At 30.9% G+C, this 22559-nt stretch overlaps 1 protein-coding gene across 1 annotated transcript in view; it reads left to right on the top strand.

Annotated features, from left to right (window-relative positions):
• Positions 1-22559, top strand: part of LOC106683579 (zinc finger protein castor homolog 1) — a gene marked incomplete in the record, with an annotated part of 112886 nt that overhangs the window by 82077 nt on the left and 8250 nt on the right. The window contains 12 exon segments of the mRNA XM_024362187.2: positions 13930-14068; positions 16690-17105; positions 19207-19484; positions 19624-19804; positions 20087-20258; positions 20331-20460; positions 20549-20689; positions 20807-20821; positions 20945-21106; positions 21302-21528; positions 21750-21895; positions 22101-22217. Of these exon segments, the coding sequence (XP_024217955.2) occupies positions 13930-14068; positions 16690-17105; positions 19207-19484; positions 19624-19804; positions 20087-20258; positions 20331-20460; positions 20549-20689; positions 20807-20821; positions 20945-21106; positions 21302-21528; positions 21750-21895; positions 22101-22217 (2124 nt within the window).

Genomic DNA, 22559 nt, shown 5'->3' with positions numbered 1-22559 from the left:
TATATAATTCTAAATTAAGAGAATTGAAATTATATATTTTAGGTGGATATATGCCTAAGATATGACAGAAACTTTTTCGCCAAAAAACACGTTTATTTCGATTTTCTCAAAAACGGCTCTAACGATATTTGATAAAATCACCACGTTAATTTAGAAATACATTTTATTTAATAGCAGTCTTACCCTCATTGAACAAGACAGAGCTTAAATTACTATTTTTTTTTTCGAAAGTATTTTTAATTTGGTTATTTAAAAAAAAATTAAATAAAAATAAAGTTCTCATTGTTAGCAACAATAATAGACAATGCATAAATATAAAATATTAAACAATTTAATGACTAGTTAAAGGAGAAAAAAGGAATAACAAAGGCATTCGATTCAGACTTGAAAACCCAAGACCACCCGAACATTTCTGATTCTGAATTCGTTTTCATCAAACCGTCGTATTCTTTTCAGATAAAAAAATTATTTTTCGTTATTCTCATTTCAGGAAATTCTAAAATAGTAATTTTATAGCAACAGAAAAGTTATTGGTTTATAATTTTCTCCTTCTCTGTATTTAAGATTTTTCATAAAAAAAAATACTTAAAAATCGTACGGTGGTAAAGTATATATTTATATAGATACAATGTATACATATATATAAATAAGTGGTGTAATCACACACCAATTATCAAACACAGACAGACAATTCTAATGAAACTAATAATTTTATTCATGCACTCAGCCATCACAACAAGCGTAACAAATTAAAGTAAATTTATTTTTTTTTTTTTTGTATTGTTTTTTCTGGAATATAAGACGAAAACGGTTGTCATTTAGATCTTAACAACCGCAGTTAATAGTCTCAGAAGTGCTTGAGATAATCTCTTACCCATAATTACGTCGCTGTTTAAAAAGTTTAGGACCAAAAAACATACAACAATACTCTCGGAGTCTATTCAACACATCTGAGGTTTTATTGCGCCATTTTATATTTTTTTATGTTTTCCATAATAAGTACGGGCAAAGCCCTTTTTTTTATGACGGCATATTAATTTTATGTTCCAGGTTTAATGGTTCATTTTAATTGAGGGTATTGTGCCAGCTAGAAAAGCGGAGTAACGATTTAGATTCATTAGTTTTTCAAGAAAAAAGTAATGTAAATTCTAGTCTTTCATATTCTGTTTAGAAGGAGAATAAAAAAAAGATTTATGTTTTAAATGACGTTTTAGATATAAAACTATTGAAAATATAATAATGATGATATAATAAATTTAATAGTCATCTATTTGCAGTAACATTACAGTCTCCAATTCTAAGCCCGCCTTTATTTTGTAAAATAAACTCGGTTATAAATAAATTATAATGAAGAATGTAGAGAAACTAAATTTATGAATACTAACTTAATATAAATCAATAAAAAGTACAAGTTATGTTAAAGTAATATTTAAGAGAAAGCTGTTTGAATTAAATGACTTTATTTTTTTCTCTGCTAATATTTAATTATTTTACATTTTAAAATATGAAATCAACAAACATGTTTACACGAAATAAAAACTACAGTAGATTATTATTAGATTTATTTTATCAATGTTTGAGCTTGCATAAATCTATTCATTGTTACAGTTACATATCAATACATTTTCAAACATTTGTGATTCACACAATAATACTGCTTAAATAAACGAAATACTATTGAAAATTTATATTGTTTTACCTTTTTTCTACTAAATAATTATAAATTAAATTGTTGGTTTAAATTTACTTTCAAAAAATATTAAATTATCGATTCTGTTGTAAAAAGAGTAAGTTATAAATTATTTTAGTGTTATGATATTGTAAGATGATAATCCATATTTGGCAGTTAGTCGTCGTGCATTTATTATAGTACTACCACACTACCTACTATCAAGCAAATCTAGATTGTACGAAAGTTCTATCACGACAGCAGATGTCATAGTTTGGAAGATGGTACAGCCACAGCTGTCTCTCAGATTTACTGTTATCAAAAGAGCATAAAAAATAGGTTTTATTTTGAGTACATATATATAACTAGTATATATATTCTCCTTATTTATCGAAATATTTTAAATTATGAATTATTGTATGCATAAGATAATATATAATTTATTTATTAATATTAGTTTCCTTAAAAAAAAAATATTATTTAATTGAATACTGCAAGAACAATTGTAATTTTATTTTTAATATTTTTGTTCAATAAAAATCAAAGGAATCGTCATTGCTTCACAGTTTTTAAAAGCCTTACTCACTTAGTAACGTATTTTACCTCTTTTTATATTTTACGTTATTTCTTGAAATGAGGAAAAATAACAGCCGCAGAAGGAGAATAATAGCTAATGTGAAGATTATCGTGACAATGATCAGAAAGGGTTCAACCCTAATACCGGCAATATTCTTTCTCACGAAAGATGAGTCCGTTTGTTCCATTGTGCGCCTTTCGATGTCGGATGATATCCCTTTACCTAGAGAAGAATTCTAAGGTAACAGGTATAGTTCACAAGGTCTGCGACAATAATAGGACTCCCCTATTTTTTTATATATAATATATATCTATCCTTCCCAAAAAAGCGAGATTTCCCCTCAAAGAAGTGTACCTGTCTCGGAGGACCATTATGTCATTGCTAGGGGTCGCGTCCTTTGTCCTGTCCGTAAAAAGATAAACATTGCCAGAGGGTCTTGGATGTGGGAAAGAGGTCCTGGAGGTCCTACCCCCTTGACGCTGTATCATTAGGATACGGAACACAACACACGTTTGCTGGAATCGGAAATCTGCAGAGGGGTGAGAGAAAGGATTGCCCGGTGTAGGGTTACCAGCTGGGAACTATGGCAAAGGGGTGACTATTTTTTTGTGGCAAATTCGTTTTTTTTTTTTTATTATTTTTTTTTTTTGGTTCGTAGCACCGGCCGCATCGGAAGAGGAAGGGTTGTAACTAGAGAACAGTTCTCATATCCGCTGCTCCCACTCGGCTCCGGTATCGCTTTGTAACTTACGCAACCGTCATGAAAACTATATTAACAAGCTATATCTGAAAATAATTAATATGAATTTAAGTTACAATAAAAAAAAAAATTATTTATGGAAAAAAGTTAAACATATTTTTATTTGAAACTGTTAAATTTTATAAATATTAACAAAAAATATGCGAATATTCTCAAACATATTACATGTCCAACTTATGATGACCGGAAAGGTCGAACATTGGACTTGTAATATGTTTTAATAAAGAAATTATTAAATAACTTCATTAATTATGTGTAATAAAAAAAACACTCAGACCATCTGACAGTAACAATAGTTATATGAGTAACTTTTTCCCCGATAATTATGAATTAAATATTTTTAGTTTTTTAAAACACTCAAACCCCTTAGTTTCTAATCTTGCATCCTCTTCCATTCCTGACAATCCTCCGAGGCGCCTGAAAAGAAGATGGCCACGAGACCAGCTAATGTAAAATGTTATTAGAGTGCTACCAATGGGTAGTTTCTCTACACGCCTGTAACACTCCAATTTAACTTAGATCAGATTTACTATATGTATTATAATGTACAGTTTTAAATAGCAATAAATAAATATTTTAAAAAAAAAGTTTTTTAAAAATAGAATGTATAACATATTTTTATTATATTTCACGGAACATATTACATGTCCAGTATTTCGATAAATCCAGCCATCATTAAGGACAATCTAGTAAAATATTTGTTTACATTTTTAATTATTAACAGTATCAAAACATTATTAATTATAATTTGCACACCTTAAGTTTAGGATCACAGCCTAATTTTTTAAGCAATAATAGAACAAATCAATTTAACAGTTTTAAATTGATAGAGCTTATTTTTTTCTTTCAGTTTATTTTTTATTCGAATATAAAACATGGGTTATAGGTAACAAGTAGCAAAGAAAAATTAATTTTATGATAGTATAACCCGAAATAATGCAATAATTATTTTACATAGATTTATATATGAAATAAAAAATTTTATTTGAAAAATATACGTAATATATTCATATAAGTGGAGAACACGTTCACTGCTGTTTTGAAGTACTTGCAACTTATAAAAAATAAAAATGCATAACTAATGCCGCTCGACATTCAATCTACTTAATTCATGCATACAAGTTGACAGTTGTTCGAACAATGCTTCTATCAGGTTTCTTCTATCACTTTGAGACAGACGCAAACACATGCTATGATCCTAATCTGACACATGCAGAGTATTTGTTAATCTGAGATGACAATGGAGGCAGTAGAGTGTGCATATAGATAATCCGAAGGGAATGTTAGGAATCGATATTAAACATTGTGACTCAATAAATCGGCTTTATTAATCGAGAAAACCTTTGATGATGTATAATAAAGACATCATGAATAGGCTACCTATCATTTTACTTTCTGGAGTTTTATGTTTAAGCCTTATTGTTCGTCCTCTTCTTTCTAATTGAAATTCCTACTGGAAGGTCGTGTATTTGGTCCTCCGGTACCACGCTGAGTTCTCTTCATTAGACTTTTCCACATTAGAGGGCTCTAATTGAGCCGGTGGATATTGTGTCCGACTGGGTTTTGATAGACAATGGAGGTTTTTGTCTAGTCCTAGTTCCTCATACCGAAGCCTTGTCGTTAGCGTTTTTGTCCTTTCTCATTATCCCTCAAGGCTCTTAAGCTGAATAATCTGATTGTATCGTCTCAAGTGTCACAATGGAAGAGTCGGAGTGGATTGTACTATGAAAGGCCGATACGACGGAAAGTGCTTCCAAGTGCGCCTCATGGCCCTGGGGGGGAGTAATCATAATTGTATTCGACTTTATAATTTTTTTTCAAATTAATTATATTATTATATTTACACCTGTAAAGTAAAAATTCACCTAGTAAATTTGATTGAAGTTCATAACGATATGATCCTGGCTTGTAGAGAAACTATCCGTTGATAGTATTTCTGCATTAGAAGGTCTCAAAGCCATCTTCTTTTCAGGCGCCTGTGTAGTGGGTTTGAGTGGTTAAAGAGTTTACAACAGAAGAATTGATTCGGACTATCTGGTTCGGGCTAGATCACATATGGAACATTGAAGTCTTTATGGATGATTTTATTTGTGACAAAATAAGAAGCATTGACAATTTTACGAAGGATTTTAGATTGTAAGAAATGGATACGAAAGGAATTCCAAGGTTTTGTGGAACCCCAAAGCTCAACTTCCTTTGTGCAGATAGACCTTATCACCGTATTTTGTAACGGATTGGAAGTTTAGACCGTTTGTCTAGTAAGTGCTGTAATAGTAGAAATCGACGTGCAGTTTCCTGTATTTTCAGTCTTGTGTGAGGATTCCATGTTAGTCGTTTGTATAGACTTTATAATATTAAAAAAATAAAATAAATAAAGGAGGCCCAATGAGAATAAAGCCATAACTTAATTTTATAATATTTTTTTTTTAAAAATTCGTCGAATGCTTTGAATTTTTTCATGAAATTTTTTTTTATCCATTCGTTGTTAAAAGCTCAGTTTAAAAGAATTTTTTCCAAACCCCATCTATTATGGCGTGGCTGATGTAGAATTTTTCAAACTATTTATTAATCGCATTTTACTCATATCAAACATCACTTAATAGTGTTGTTTAAAATAAAAAAAAAAAAAATTGGTTCCTACCGAAAAAAAATCTAATTCTATAATTAAGAGGGATAAAGACGTGGTAGCTTGAAGACATTAACCGTTTCAGAGTGTCAACCTGCTCAGATGAGATGTAAGATTGGTGACTATTATTTGGGAATGTGTCTCCTGTAAACTGGTCTGTTGTGTTACGTCTGGATGAGCAATATTTCTTCCAAGCTGCTTTGGCGCCCGGCCAACACGCTCCAACACAACCCCACTTGTCGGCTCTGTTCGAGACAACGCTTTTGTATTTAATTATCAGTCTGTCATATTTTATATAAACATCCAGTATAAATGCAAATAATTATATTTATGATAATTATTTTTTTGTAGTAACTTTTTATAATTAACTATGAATCCTAAATTTATAGTCTAAACTTTATATTTTAAACTTTTTCAGCGATAACTCCTCCACCGTTTTTTTAAAAAACTGAATCAATGAATAATTCATTTTAACACTTTTATATTTTATGGTATTTCTTGAAATGAAGAAAAATAACAGCTAATGTGAAAATTATCGTGATAATGGTCAGAAAGATTTTTTAAAATATTTTATATATTATTAAACAATTTTTTCAAATTATAATTCTTATTTATTATTTAATTCGCTGGATATTAGTCCTTAGATAAGGAAGCGAAATGAACAAAATTAAAAAATAAATATATTTAATTATTAAATAAATAAAAACTTCTATCCTTTTTTTCCTAAACAGAGGGTTTTATGTATATGGTAGTGATTTTGTGTGGATAATTTTAATATAAGAAGAATTAGATATTTGTGATTTTAAATTTTAAAAAAATAGGTGTTTAACTTATAATTAATGAATGACCTGGGCAGAATAGCCTGCAAAAGTAATTCTAAATTTAATGTGAGGAAGAATTTATAATTAAAGATGTCCTTGAGGATGGCTACAATGGCCGAAACAATGGACTGTTAAAATAAAATGTTGAGACTAAAAAGAATACAAGTTCTGATTTATTTAATAAATAATTAACTTGTCTCAAGAAATTTAAATAATATAATTAAAATGAAATATATTTATTGTATAAAATAGTAGTTGCATTTTTTTTATCGAAAAGCTCATTTTACTGCATATCTGCAGTTGCAGCATAATTTTAAGACGAATAGCATCAATTCATGATTTCTTTAATTTAATTTTGGATATTTTATATTCGATAACGAAGAGATTAGTCTCATCTTCTTTTTCAATCGTACACTTTTTCTACACTACGCCTAAACTAAAAAGTAATTATCACTTATACTTAAAAACAATATATCTTTGAAGTATTCGTGATGGTGTAAGTTGACTGAAAGAGGGATTTGTTGATGTTTTCACATTTCTAAAAAAATTTATCTAGTCTCACATTTAGTAAATCCCTTATTTAAGTAAAAATTAAGTCCTTATGAAGCAGGGAGAGAGAAGGTTTTATATAGTTTCAAAGATACTTCTTATGATTTTTCGTAATATAAAATTTAGAAATGATTGCAACCAATTGGTGAACAGTATTATGCCATATAATAAACTTGGGCGTAACTTTCATTTATAGATTAGCAACTTATTAATAAATTAGAATAAAATTATTTTAATATCTCAATATTTTATTATTAATTTTAGTCCCTCCGATTGGTCTAAAATATACAGACAGGTATGATACAGCGTTTCGATTGGCCCATTAATAATTCATGCTTATTGGTACCTAGGCTCCCCTAAGCCCCCTATCCATGAGAAAAGAGAATTTTGAACCGTCATCGGAGGATGAGTCTGTAGAAACTGTGAGAGCTCGAATCCAAGCAGTGTTGTTACAGGTGGTTCTCCCGAACACACTAATATGACAGGGGGGGAACATCTCAAGGGTACAACAAAAAAATAATTTCAAATCCGTAAAAAACGATGATGTTCCAACTGAAAAGAAATTGTTCCAAAAAACCGTCTGTTCTGGGATAGAATCTAGGAAGAGAACCCTTTGGGTACGTCCCCTCTATGCCAACCCTTTGGGTCGAAAAAATTGCCTAGGGGTTAGAGGATAACGGATTTTTTTAAATAGAAATCTCTATGTTGACCCGTGGGGTGCTCCGCTAGTGAAATAAAAAAAAAGAAAATAAAACCTTAAGCCTTTGGTATTATTCCGGTCGGAAATACTAACTGCCATCAACCCTTTCTCACGCATACTTCCATTATCTAAGTCCTCTTTGATTTTAAATTCTAAGAGTTCTATAAGAGCACACCTGGGGCTTTTGTGTTCCGGGTTCCATTGGTTCAATGCCGAACGAAAGATTTGTACCAATAAGTACTCTATACCCTTTCGTTATCATTATGCACATCTCATTACAATAATTTTTTTTTTCTTTTTTGTTTGGATAAGTACGTTTGAAAATTTTAAATACAAAATGCAAAAGCACACCATATTAATGTATCACTATGACACTAAAAAGTATTTTAAATTTATATGTTATAAATATATTTAATCTTTAAAAATTTATTTAAGTTTTCACGAATCCTGATCAATTTTGAAAGAAAAAAAGGTTAACAAAACGAGCAAGAATAATTTATTTTTTATAACGTCTAAATATTGAATAAATGATTTTTAAAAAATTAAATAAAATTTATTATTAACCTTAAATTAACAATTTTAAAATTTCTTTTTTTTTATCTTTATTGGACTAAATTCGGTATTAAAAAAAAATACCGTTATTGTTTTTATTTTATTATCATATTATGTACATATTACAATTATGTTTCTTATTATGATTATCCTTGTATTTTTTTTATAAGTTTGTTTATATTTATACGAGCATAAAACAATTTATTTTCCTACGTTTCGCTCCACTTTGTAGAGCTTCATCAGAGCTGTTCCAGTTAAAAGTGAATCAATGTTTTTAACTATTTTTTGTTCTCTTTAACCCCGACCAACTCCTTTGTATTTTGAAAAACACAGTCAATCATTTACGTATATATATATATTTATAATTTTGGTATGGTTGAGCTAAATTATCGCTATTATTTATTTCTAAAGCCATTGGCAGATTGTAATACATAAAAATAATAATAATAACAATTTCTCTGTAATTACTTTCAAAGTTTTATAAATAACAAACCCATAAGCGATATAAGTTATCAAATGAATAAGGCATATACTTAGAAAGCTACATTCCTAAAAGAATGGCGCGTACAACTTAAACATGCTGATCATTCCTAGCTTTCTTATTGGCTTACATAAGGAGAAGTGCATAATAGTTAAAATAAATCGGAGTCAATAGTTGATATGGGAGCGGCTACTAGAAAGCGAATATTCTTCGGTGATGTCCTCGAATCGGAAATCAGGGAGAAAGTCGGACACTTATACATTAGCAAAAATATTATCACAAGCAGTTGGGTTACTTGAAATATTTTCTTTAAAGCGAATTGATTTACTTTACATTTGATTTTATTTTTTTTTTTATAATTATATATTATTTTTTATTATATATAAATAAATTTTATTTTTAATTTATGATAATGACTGCAAAAGAAAGAAATCCATATCTAAGCTAACCCAAAATTAGGTAAAAACGTAAATCCATAAGTTTTTTTTTTTTACTTACGTATATCATACAAATGATTATTCACTCCATAATTACAGTAATAAAACAGCTTATACATGCCTAACAAGCAAGTATGATTTTCCTATAATAAAATTATACTGCTGTAGCGAACCTGCTGTTACGCGTCTTGCGGAATTGTTGGTTCAGTGTGAAATTGTATTTATTGTATCCAATAAAAGGGATAATTGAAATTCAATTTGGACAATCTCGTGGTTATGTTGAGAACTTTCGAAATAGGAAATATCTTTAAGGACTTCGGATGGTTAAGTAAGTTGAAGAAGACCAGGACTTTATCCTTGGACAGGACTTAAGAGTAATGCCAGCCGTTGGACCGGAACACGCTGGAGTAATGGGCATACGGCCCTTGACAAATAGTCTTAGTAAAGAGGCGATGAAAACGGATTTTTACCCTAAGGGAAGAATGCTAAGTATCCCTTTAAGATGGAAGTTTTTAATTTTTTTTTTTTTTTTATTTCTCAGGGCGAAGACAAGAATCCGAAATGATTATTCCTTAAAGAGTACAGCAAGATCTCTTGCGCCTTATATGCCTAAGAGCAATCGTCCTGTTTAAAAGCAAGTGATGAAAATTCCCTTCGTTGGATTCCATGATATTTATTCATTTAAATAAATTTCATTTTTACAAATAAATTCTCTTTGTTACTCTTTTTTAATTATGTGTAATCTCGGTACTCCCAACACTACAGTAATCCGAACTGGCGTACAAAAAAAAGGTTACTTTTATTGAGCAAACTCAGTAAGCAACAATATTTTTGTTTTTAGATAAAATTAAAACTGCGCATGCGTAAAGGACATTTTTAACTTCCCGATCTCTAGGTAAGTTATTGCAATCACCGCGAAAATCGAAAATGGAAAATTTTTACACAGTTTCTATCTCGAGAAATCTAGTTCCTATGAAAGTGTTCATAATTATTTTTTTGGAATCAGAAATACGTAATATCTGTTGTATAAATCATTTGATTCTGCAAAACTGCAAAAGGAGAGAGAGTGTGATCATTTTTCCTAAAACTTTCTGTTATCCGAACATCCCCATCCCCTGCTATAAGTTCGGATTACCAAGATTAAATTATAATTTAACATGTGGTTATCAAAATCGTTTGGTTCGGTCTAATATTAAGTCAAATTCATTAAATAAGTATACAAAATCGATTAGATCGTACAAAAAATTGGAATGGAGACCTCATAATTTTTCAGTCCTCATGACAAAATGCCAAGACGTAAAACAAGGAGTGTCTACAATCAGGAAACAGTCTTTAGATGGAAAAATAGAAAATAAAAACCGAAGAAGAAAAAAAAAAGTCTAGCGAGACCCGAAGAATTATATGTAATTACGAGGGATTTTAATGTTTCCCCATTACTGTGGGGCTCCGTTCGATTAAGGGGGTTTCACTTTATTCCAAAATTAGTCCTAATCGAGTGGGGTTTCTTCCGATTATTAGCTCAAAAACCTGAACCTAATTTGAATAAAAAAAATAATATACCGAGCAATTACTGACTAATACACTTAACGTGGTTCTCACAGAAATATGAACTTCAAAAAATTTTCACATCACGTCACATCCAGGTGTTTCATCCTGTTCTTTCGGGCTAAGGCCCGGGTATCAGTGACAAAACACATCCTGTCCGGAATCTTAAGATTGTGTTTTACAGGGGTTCCTTTTTGTATAGGCCAGGTAGAGCACACCTGTTTATCTAACGCCCTGGTTTAAGGCCACACTCTAAGCCTTCTATGCATCAACCGCAATGGCATACGAAACCCGGGATGCAAGAGAAACTTCGTTTAAAACAGATAATCATATCAAAAATCATTTGAACACTTTTAGTTACTATAGGGGTATTCATGATCTTTGGTTTAACATGTTAAAGCGTGTTAAATGGAAAAACTCATGTTAAATCGAAAAAAATTGCCTTCTTTTACCGTGGTAAAACGAAATAACATTTAACATGGCTGAGAGTCTGTTACTTGGTCTGTTAAATGGAGAATGACGTCACACAATAGACCAGTTGAGATCGCCGCCATTTTTCGCGTGTTTGTGGTATTCATATCCCTGTTATTAAACCAGAATGGATAATTTTAATGATACATTTGAGAAAAAAAAACAAAACAATGTAATTTCATTCTACTATCTGAAAATTTGTAAACGCTCGCCATAAAAAAATCTCACTATATGAACCATCATTTCATTTCATAAGCTAAACTTTCAAACAAATTCCACTTTTCACTCACTCTAGGCATGTTGTAATTAATTACTTAAATCAAAACTGAAGCAAACAATAACATGAGGGTCTGGAAGGAAGGTTATAATGATAAAGGCTTATACAACAAGTTGCTGAGAAAATCCGCTAGGGGCTCTTAGGCATTTAACGTTTAACATGACTTTAAATAGGGCTGCTCACAATCTTATACTTATAACATTTAACATGGTAAAACATTTAACATTTAACACAACATCATGAATACCCCTTATGTATATTCAAAGTATGCTATGAAAATGATGTACGATACTTATTTTTTTTTTTTTAATTTATTTATTTATATTTATAAAGGTATTGAAAATATATAAACGTTAGTTATACCCATTGATAGAACTCCAATAACATTTCTATAGGATAATATCTCGAGGCCACCATCTTTTCAGACACCTAGGAGTATTATAAGGCAATGAAGGAGAAGCCAAGTTAGAAACAAGTGGTTAGGAAGATTGTCATAGAAGGATTAGTATCTGAAATAATAAATATTTTTTTGTTTATTTGTGTTTTTTACTGACCGCACCTCCCGACCATCTCCAATTATTAATCTACGGTCAACTATCCACACCCCATCAGAATGGAATTAAATTTTATTTTATTTTATACATATGTTGTTTGTAAAAACTTATATATCAAAATAATTGTTTCAATTTTATAAGTGAATTATAAATTATAATTGAAGATGAGCTGGTATAGTTAAAAACGTTCCATTATAATGAAATCAAAATGGAAGAATTTTTCCTTGAATTTTTTTTTTATTTTCGAAAAGTAATAAATTATTTATAGTATTTTCACATCAAAACACAAAATTGAAATTTACAACTTCCATTTTGGAGTTGGACCATGACCTAAATAAAATTGTTAGTTGGATTGGAAGTATATTACTTCCTTCAGTTCAGAACATCATAGAGTTCTAAAATCGCTTTAGAAGTAATGTCTCAATATTTTAAGTAAGTTTACTTGAAAAATGACTCTTTAAATACGTCCATTCCCACACTCAAAGATCCGCTGATGGTCAACTCAGTGAGTTCATGTCAAAGCCATCTCTTCGGACGGATTGGATCGTAACGACTCATGATTTGTTGAGCCCGGATGAGTTCCTGAATTATTGACTGCTTAGTTTATGGACCCATTAAATATTGGAGAGGGGAAGAAAAAAAAAATACTTTATAACTTGTTGGGCCGATGGAAAATAAAAGAGCGAGAAACGTGCCTCATTCTAAACTGTAATGGTCCAATCTCGAAGGAGCTGCCATTTGTGGATAACATCACTGAACGTGGAATCGTTAAAAATGAAAAAAAATATATATAAATATATTATTTTCAGATCAAATTCTCAAAACATTCGGCACGTGGTATTTATTTAATTACTAGGCAATAAATACATTACGAAAATTCAAATATATTTCAATCAACAAACATAAAGATTTAAGGGTCAATTTTGTGACGCCTTAATCCAGAAAACTTGCTACAATTTATACTTAGAGGAAGAGTAGAGAGAAAAAATCTGAATTCTCCCAATAATTTTGACCAGATTTCCCAATTCGGGGAATATTCCATGATATTTACCGCCATCATTACAAGGCACTGCATTTCCAAGCGCTCCCAAAATCGTACGATCGAATTGAATTGAAATTGAAATGGAATAAGACTATACAATAGGTTGAAGTCTGAGCAGTTTATCACTGATGTCCACAGAAAAAGATGAACTTAAATAAGTTATTTAAAAAACGAAGGTTTAGGGGAGCAGTAAAGAAGGTCAGTTAATAAACCAACGGTTGCGCAAAGAGTTGATTTGGTCAGAATCATGCTCAACTGCCGTATTTTTCCCCAATTAAGGGTACCACTTTCATGCGGCTGGGTGTATCCCGAACTCATAAGGCTGACTATAGTGAAACAGAAAATAATATCTACCTCAGCCGGATTCGATCCCAGGTCCTTGGAGTTAGTAGCACAATTCCTTACCACTGAGCTACCCACTTAAAAAAGTAGGCTTTGAAAAATTAATACATAATTTTTATAATAAAATTCAAGACTTCAATCACTTTTTAATGTTTATTGCACTTAAACAATTAAAGAAAGTAATGATTTTAAGTAATATATATTTTATTTCTCTTAAACCAAAATTTTTCAGAAAATAAGTTCACTTATCTAAAGTATTCAGGGCACTTATTCGCTCACAGACGGCTCAGCAGAAATTAGAGCCCTTTATCTAAACATTATTTTAATACTGACCTCTCTAAATAGCGTTAATAAATAATTATAAGTACAATTACTTCTTTGAATTATGTTTCACCACAATTTTCGCAGTTTAAATTAGTTTCTCCCAACTCAAATCTATCTGTCTTTTTTTTTTACTAATTTTTTTAATATATTTTTTTATTCAGATTTTTTATGATTTTAAATTAATATTTCATTTTTTTTTTAGTTGCTCAAGTTGCGGCTAACGCAGGAGTTGTACGCGGTGACACTAAAACGATCACCCAGATGGACTACTCTAGATACGTCCGGAGGTTTGCTTCTTCTTTGGAATGTGGTAACCAATACTGCAAGGAATTGAATTACAGGTACTTACACAAAGTTGCTTTATACTTTATATATAAATATTGAAATATATAATGTTTATTAATAATCAATTAACAATAGCACAATAGGCAATGAGGTATCATAAATATTGAAAAACATAAAATCATATTAATAGAAATCAGGCATTAGAACATCTTATTTCAACAAGTAGAAAAAAAATATACTATATATATTTTTTTTTTAAATTTCAAATTTTCAATGAACAACAACTAATTACAAGATTTAACAATTTAATACTTAAAAAAAAAAAAAAATAAAACCTTGTTCAAAAGCTAAAACTCGTACATCTATCATCTCATCTTATCATATATACATTATTATGTTCCTTTTTTTTTTTTTTTTTGCCTCTTCCAAGATTCATAAGAAAAATTATCTTGTTCCAGAAAGCAACGCAATCATTCTTAGTTGACACTGCGATAACAATTTATACATAAAACAGTTATTCGAGAACGTTCGTTCGTTAGTGGGCTAGCAGTTGTTGGGATGATAAATCTGCAACATATCGAATTTAAATGAAGGCAGGGTTCAACGTACTGAATGTCCTGAAGTTAGCACATCTTCAGAAGTCGAAGATTTTAAACATTTTTATTAATATAAAGTGTTTTCGGTAAACATTTAACAATATTTTAGGATGCTAAAGCAACCGAAAAGTTAATATAGGCAATGACCCAATTTTCTACAGAAAAACTTTTTTTTAAACAAGTCATATTTTTTATTGGCTAGAAACCAATAACTAAAAAACTATTTAAGTTGTGTGATCATAAATTGCAGCATATTAAACTAAATAAAATTTTCTTTTAAAAAAGTAGAATTTGTCTCAAGTGGCTTTCAGGCGCGTAAAAAAACTCGCATTTCAGTCATAAAATCCTAATTTTGTTTTATTTATTTATTTTTTATTAATATACATATTTTTTTTATGATCGTACTGAACTATCGATTTTACAATTTCAGAGTTCCTTGTTTAGTAAGTTTCAAGTTCTTACTAATTATGTTGAAGTCTGTTACAGAATTGACAGTAATCCACCTCGAAGCTGTAGTGTAAAAAATAAATGTAATTTTTAAATAAAATTAATTTTTCTTTTAAAAAGAAATGTTATGAAAGTCGTGCACTAGACTAAATATATTTTAATTTAAATAAATAAATTTAATGGGCGAGAAAAATTTAACAACAAACATTTCGTGGCACTCTTATTGAGCTAAAAAATAATACAAATGTTGAGGCAATTATATTTAGAGAGGTTAAATTTGTAGGTAAAAAAAGATAAAATGCACTGTTTTTTTCTATTTCAATGTTTTTTTTTTAATTATTTTATTATAGAGATAGTAGTACACTAAACGGTGAAAAAAAATCTTGTAATTTTAGAAATATTTTTTGTTTCATTGCCAATTATATATATATTTTTATTATTTTAAGTAGATTTGTAAATTTCATTATTTTATAAGGGGACGAATTAAATTAAAAATTATTAGAAAGTTTTTTTTTTACCTCTTTTAGTGAGTTTCATAATAATAAACTAGTAAAAAAAAAACTATTTTTTAATATATCCATATTAAACGGTATTTTCAGTTCATATTTACTAAATATTTTGTTCTATTAATTCTAACATGCTCCGATAACAGTCTGATCAATGTCTTGTTCCTTTAACAACATCGCGTGGAAGGAACACTTGTTAACAGTTTAATAGACATGAGTTATAGTTCGGTGGAGGAAAAAAATTATGAGAAGAACCTTCATTACTTAATAGACCCGAAGTGGTTTTTATTTTTAACAAAAAATAATCGACGAGGAGGAACAATAGACCTCGAATATTCGGGTCTACGAAAAAATTATTAAAAATTACAAAGGAATTGAATACCTAATTTGGTTCTCGTTAGCTCCATAAAATGTGAATTAACATTTACTAATGAATGGTGCAATTACGCACACCATGGTTCTAACATCACGGTACAACGAACCTTAAAATGCGTTCATCTGAGTTCTTCGACCTTGTAAGAAGAACTTCTTGCAAAAGTATTCCGTATCAAGGATTATTTCGACTGATATCGCACAATTCAATTAAACCTAAATAATATGTATTCATATAAGAATTAATAATTAATCTCTTTGGATTTGGGCAGCTTACCTAAGAGACTAATAACCTGGAATACTTCTAATGTAATTATTGAATTGCTAACAATCCATCTCAGTAGCGTCACTACAGTTGAAGGAGAGGTCGAGGAGTAAGGTGTCATAGCATCATGTTTACGAGTAATCTAATGCTCTGGTAAAAATTATTTATTTGTACCCCACGTGACCAACATTGTAAACAAACCCCAACAATAGCCCAACATTTTTAAGAACGCTCATTATACAGCAAAGAAATGCAAAAAGGAATACAAAAAAAGAATTTCGACTGTTGTAGGTAACGACGAAATGGACCATTTTGTACTAGCAGTTCTAATTATGTCTGGGCGAACGATTATATTATGATACTTTTCATTTAATTATTTAAGTTATTCTTAATTATTAATTTTTTATGTAAGTATTTACGTACGTATTTATACAAAATAACCAATCAACCTGGGAATTAATCTTGGATTTTAAAAAAATGTTTATTTTCAGGGAGCACTTCCACTGCTTGGACTGCAACTCCCGGACCTTCGTGAAGAAGGAGGAAATGATCCGGCACTTCAAGTGGCACAAGAAGCGAGACGAGTCCTTGCAACATGGCTTCATGAGGTACTCTCCAAGCGACGATTGTTCCGACCGCTATCCCAACTGCGGCCACAATCGCAAGCAAACCCATTACCATTGCATCCAAGGCACTTGCGACAAGGTGTACATCAGTACTTCGGATGTACAGATGCACGCTAATTACCACCGCAAGGATTCGGCCATCATCCAAGAAGGTTTCCAGAGGTTGAGGGCCACTGAGGAATGTCGAACTCCATATTGCGCCTTCTTCGGGCAGAGGACCACTCACTTCCATTGTCGTAGGGACCACTGTCAATTTACCTTCAAGAACAAGGCTGATATGGGTAAGCACATTTTACCTCTTTGAAACCATATACACTTCAAATCTTACGATCTCACTTAATATTTTAAAATGATTTTTGAGACTAAAGTATCACAATTTTATAATATATATAATTTAACATATATGTATACAACCAATACACTGTTGGATTTCGAGATATAAATGAACATAATGGTCTTAACATCTCCCTAGCCTCTAGTGTGTAATATTTATTTTTAGATACATGAATAGTCTTTATGTTTTTTCTAAGAACTAGTCAATTAATTGTTATAAACGACCGCAATGCAATGAGGATATTTCCATACGAATCGAACGGGACAAAGTTCAAGGCTCAATCTCTTGGTCCCAGTTAAAGTAATGTAAAATAGTTAATTTTTTTATCATATATAAATACAAGGAATAACGTATGTAAATTAACATTTAGTGATGGGATTAACAGTGAAGTCTTGATAACGGGTTACGGGGTAATAGTTATCGAGTTATAATTATAACGTCTTTCCCATCTGTGTGATATATTATAAATACAAAACCAGTAAGCGTTGTGACAAATAGTAAATATTAAAATAACCTATTACCGGAACAGGCTATTACTAGGTAACTGCAACCCCTTAACCCGTTATATGCACCAAGCCTAAACTGTATTTAGATCACGCGATGCGAACCTGAGAAGAGAAAATCGGACGAAATGTAATCCGACAGGTATATTATATTTTTCACCGGACCAGCGTCCCCGACATAGATTTATCCGTTTTCACCTTATATTTCATTTTCGCCAGGTAATTCCAACCGAGGTCCTTCTCCAACGAGGTTACAAATGGCTGTGCCAAACGGGTCCTGAATTTCGGCATTTCCTTAAGATCGCCTCGCCTAAATCATATGGTGATTTACGCCTCTTTGGAATCCCAGCATCGAATAATATCTCTCGCACCTGTTGCTTATGTCGTATATCTTAGCAGAGATATATGGCCGCGTTTAATTTGTTATTCGAGGCAGTAAATAAATTCGGATTCCGATCAAAAATAAATGCTTTTGACAAAGAATGGCATTACGAAATATATAATAAATATGGTATTGGTCGCCACAAGTTTTGGCACATGTAAGTTGTAAATGCTAGATTAGTGTTAAACACAATAAATCTTTTTTTTAGGATAGTCGTGAAGTTCTTAAAATGTATTTTAATATTTACATATATTAAAGTTTTAATTTAAAGTTAGTTGTAAATTAATTACAAAAATTTAACAATAAGTTACCAAAATCGTCAATAATTACTGCCTACATAGCTCCTAAAGTCGCTGTTTTGTTTTTTTTTCAGTTTATGCTAACTCATTATTTATGATGAATTATCTATTTTGAAGAGGATCGTATGTGTGGAAAGTTTTTTTGAAGTAATGTGAAATTACAAATGTTGTCACCTGTGATTTGTACAAAAGTACTTCGGAAGATTCTCTAGGGCCCGTGTTCGTGAAAATTGTGAAGAAAGACCTTTACTAAGGATTTCCTTTGAGTAAACATCTTTAGTTTCTCTTTACAAACTACAATTTTATTCATTTGAATTCCTTTGGGACTATTGCTTTCTTTGCACAAGAAAATCATCAATATAAATAACTCTTAAGAGAATTATTGCCCCATTGTACAAATATTGAGTTGTTATTCACACAACATCCTATATCTAGTTAGACTATTGTTTTCTAAAACTTATATTGCACATAGGTGCAGTATAATTTTAATAAATTTAAAGTAATTAGTTGTAGGTAATATATTGTGTTTATTTTTCTAAATCTCTCTGCATATATATAATTTATAATATATAGAGTTTTATTAAAAGAAGGTAAAGGTGTGCAATTAAAAGTAACCTTCTTTAAGAGGCTCATAACTACAATACGTCTCTCTTATGGGATCATTTAACCAAAGAACCGTAAAAACGTTTATTGATCGTATCGATAGCTGACAGTCGATTATCCCATTTACATCTCGGCCTAGCCGTTTAATTATTCATTAATTCATCGACCCTCCACACATATCTTTTTTTTCTTTCTCAAATATTAATAAGACTATACTTAGTTTCCATTCTGTTCAAAGTTTAACTTTATCTTTCGTTACAGAAAAACACAAGACATACCACATCAAAGACGAAGCATTGGCACGGGACGGATTCAAGAAGTTCCTGAAGCCGGATCCTTGTGGATTCGCAAACTGCAGGTTCTCTCAGGTGTGCAACCACATCCACTGTGTCAGGGAAGGATGTTCCTATGTCCTCCACTCTTCCGGACAGCTCCTCAGCCACAAGAGGAAGCACGAGAGGAAGGATTCTGAGATCGCCTACAGGAAGTTCAAGCTGGCGCAGCAAGCTGTTGTCAACATTGGAGCACCTTCTGAGCAGGTATTAATTCATAAATTCCTTTGTAATTATTTATTGTAAATACATCTCTGATTTCGTGATATCTAATGTAAATTTCTACTTATTATCTACTTTCTTGATTTGTTCAGTCAATATCTTTAATTTTTCCTTTTCTTTCCAGCCACTCCAACACAGCGACATCCCTGCAGGTAGTTCCCTCCAACTTCTCCAGCAAGCTTCTTCGCTGGCGGCTCTCAATGCCCTCAGTGAAAACTTCACTACCAGCACATCATCAGAGAAGAGCCAAAGTCCTAGTCTACCTTCCACACCATCGTCTCACTTCAACAAACCTCCTACCTCAGGTGAGTATAGTGGTTGGAATGACTTGTCTATATTATCACATTATTTATCTATTTATTATTGGTTGTATGGTCCTACAAGAACGTGGACCTCTCTTATTATCTTCTTCCACTATTTTATATCTCTGACAAGCATCTACCATCTCCTGATTTCCATTCCCTTCAGGATGTCCACCTCAAGCATGTGTTCTAAATCTCTTACAATTCCAACAAAAAGCAATATCCAATATCCTTGGCTTTGTCATATGTTCTTGGCACTAATTCCAGAATTATGTTTTTCTGTAGGAGCTTCAACACCAAGCTTCTTAGACCAGTCCACAAGCTCTCAAGATTACGATGACGAATTCACTCGCTACATTGCCAGCTTCTCTCCAACTCAGTCTTGCGGTCAACCCTGTCAACTGTCAGGCACCGAACACTACCACTGCCGAGAATCATCCTGCGAGTTGCCCTTCAGGTATGTACAGTCTTCAAATTCCTAATGTATTTAATCTTTTACTTTCTTTACTAAAATAGATCCTTTATACAGGTGCAGGGAGACAGCAGAAGGACATGCAAGAATGCACGAGGCCCAGGAAAGAGTCAGTGACTTCTTTCAAGAAGGATCTCCTCTCTGTCATTCCAGCTGTCCGGCAGAAAAGCACTACCATTGCACTTGGGTGAGTAAATATCTTAATTAATATATAATAAGTTATTATTAATATTTTTATTTCTATTTTGTATTTGATAATATTCTTATTTGTTCAGGAGGGATGCTGTGATATTGTGATGCCAAGTGAAAGACTAGAACACTTCCGTTCTCATGAAATATCAGCTCAACATAATAACTCCCTGGACACTCTCTTCAGGCGCAAGCGTGGCCGACCTCCAAAGAACAGGGTTATTGAGGTAAATATATTTGGATAATGAGACAGAAATTATTTTTTAAACCAATAATTTACCTTCTTTAAATTACATATGATTTAATTTTTTTGAATTCTAATGGTTCAATTTTTTTTGTTTCAGGTTTGGAATGACTATGTAAGTATATTTTTATTTTCCTAATAATTATATAATTAATTTATTTACTTATTACAAGTTGCTTAAATTAAACTTTTTAAAGAAATTCAATTATTAATATTTCACTTTACATTTTATTTTTAGGCCAGTGGATCAGGATCCGATTCTCCTCAAGCCATATTTACAAGCTTCAAATTGCCTAAACCAAGCCCGGCAACACCCACCTCTGAAGTCCCGACTATGTTATCATCTCCTCTCACGATAACCACTGTGTCTGAACCGAAATCAATGTCGAACCAGAATATCGTAAGGAATCATATAATATTAAGGGATTTCAAATAACATGAAACTTTCAGGTCCCATGTTTCAACAAAAAATAATAAACTTTAATTCAAGTGGGACTTGAAAATTTTATTAAGAATCTCCCTAAAATAACTACAAACAAATTTAAAGTATTATTTTAAAAATATATTCTTATATTAAATTATATTTACTTTTCAGGAAACTCAAGGGTTCCAGTCATACAATGGTCCTTGTCCAGATCCTTTGTGCCTGTATTCTAATCGTCAACAACATTACCATTGCTCTCGACCGAGGTGCTTCTTTGCTACTGATTCAGACGATTTCCTCATCGCCCATACGAGGGATTTCCATGACAATATTGATATCTTAGAAGGATTCTTGTTCTTTGATAGATCTGTTGATTGCCGAATTGAAAGTTGCACAAGGTATGATTGTTTTTGAATTTTAGAAATCATTTTAAAATATTACCCTGTCTGATTCTTTCATCTCCTTATGCTAATAAACTGAATTTATAATTTTCCATTACTTTTATTTTTTTTAAATATATGATTAAGCAGTCTCTGATATTTAATATTTATATTGAATACAATTTATTTAATACTGAGAAATCATGTATTAATTATATTTTTTATTTTTATTTTTTCAGCAATAAAATTAACCGCCACTTCCATTGTGTACGAGCAGGCTGTGGTTATTCTTTTGTCAGATACTCGCACATGGCAATCCATCAAGCGGAACATGAATCTGAGAGAAGCCAGAGCCATTCTCCGTGTGGGCAAGCAACTGATCTCAGTAAGTGTTTTAATGCAAATCAATTTTTTTTCAATTATTTAAAATGTATATATATATATTTCAACTTTTCAAAAATATTTCCATTAAAATTCATTATGTTTTCCTACAAATACATTTATCCATTATGGAGACAATCGAATATAAAAAAAGGATATTAAAAAAAAATTAATTTTTGTCTAATGAAATTAATTATTTTCTATTTTAGGCGATAGTAGCGAGAAACCTGATATCAAACCTGATATTTCAAAATTAAATAATGAAAATTTCAACCAACACGTCAAACAAGAAGAAAATTCTATCAATAATATGTCGAGACCCACTGGTAAGTTTTCTAAACATTTGATAATAAACTTCAATTTCTTTTGAGAATATCACTATTATTATAAAAAAAAAAATAGCATGTAAAAATTCCTATATTTTGTATATAATGCATGTATCAACATTTAGAATAGTTTCTTTCAGTGCACGACTTCTATTTTCTTATAATGTATCATTTGTCATAAAGATTAGAAATATGATAAATCTTTTATTATGAAAGTATGAAACATTTTTGGAAAATTATGTAAATTTTAAGTTCAGTAATTTTTTGTTTGAAATTCAATAAATTTATAAAAAATATTTATTGGTGGAAAAATATAGTTCAATTATTTTTAATTATTAAAAA

This window comes from Halyomorpha halys, unplaced genomic scaffold (assembly GCF_000696795.3).
Source record: "Halyomorpha halys isolate HHAL.00 unplaced genomic scaffold, Hhal_1.1 Scaffold496.1, whole genome shotgun sequence".
Lineage (NCBI taxonomy): Eukaryota > Metazoa > Arthropoda > Insecta > Hemiptera > Pentatomidae > Halyomorpha > Halyomorpha halys.
The sequence above is the reverse complement of the archived record's forward strand: the minus strand, read 5'-3'. Positions and strand labels throughout refer to the sequence as shown.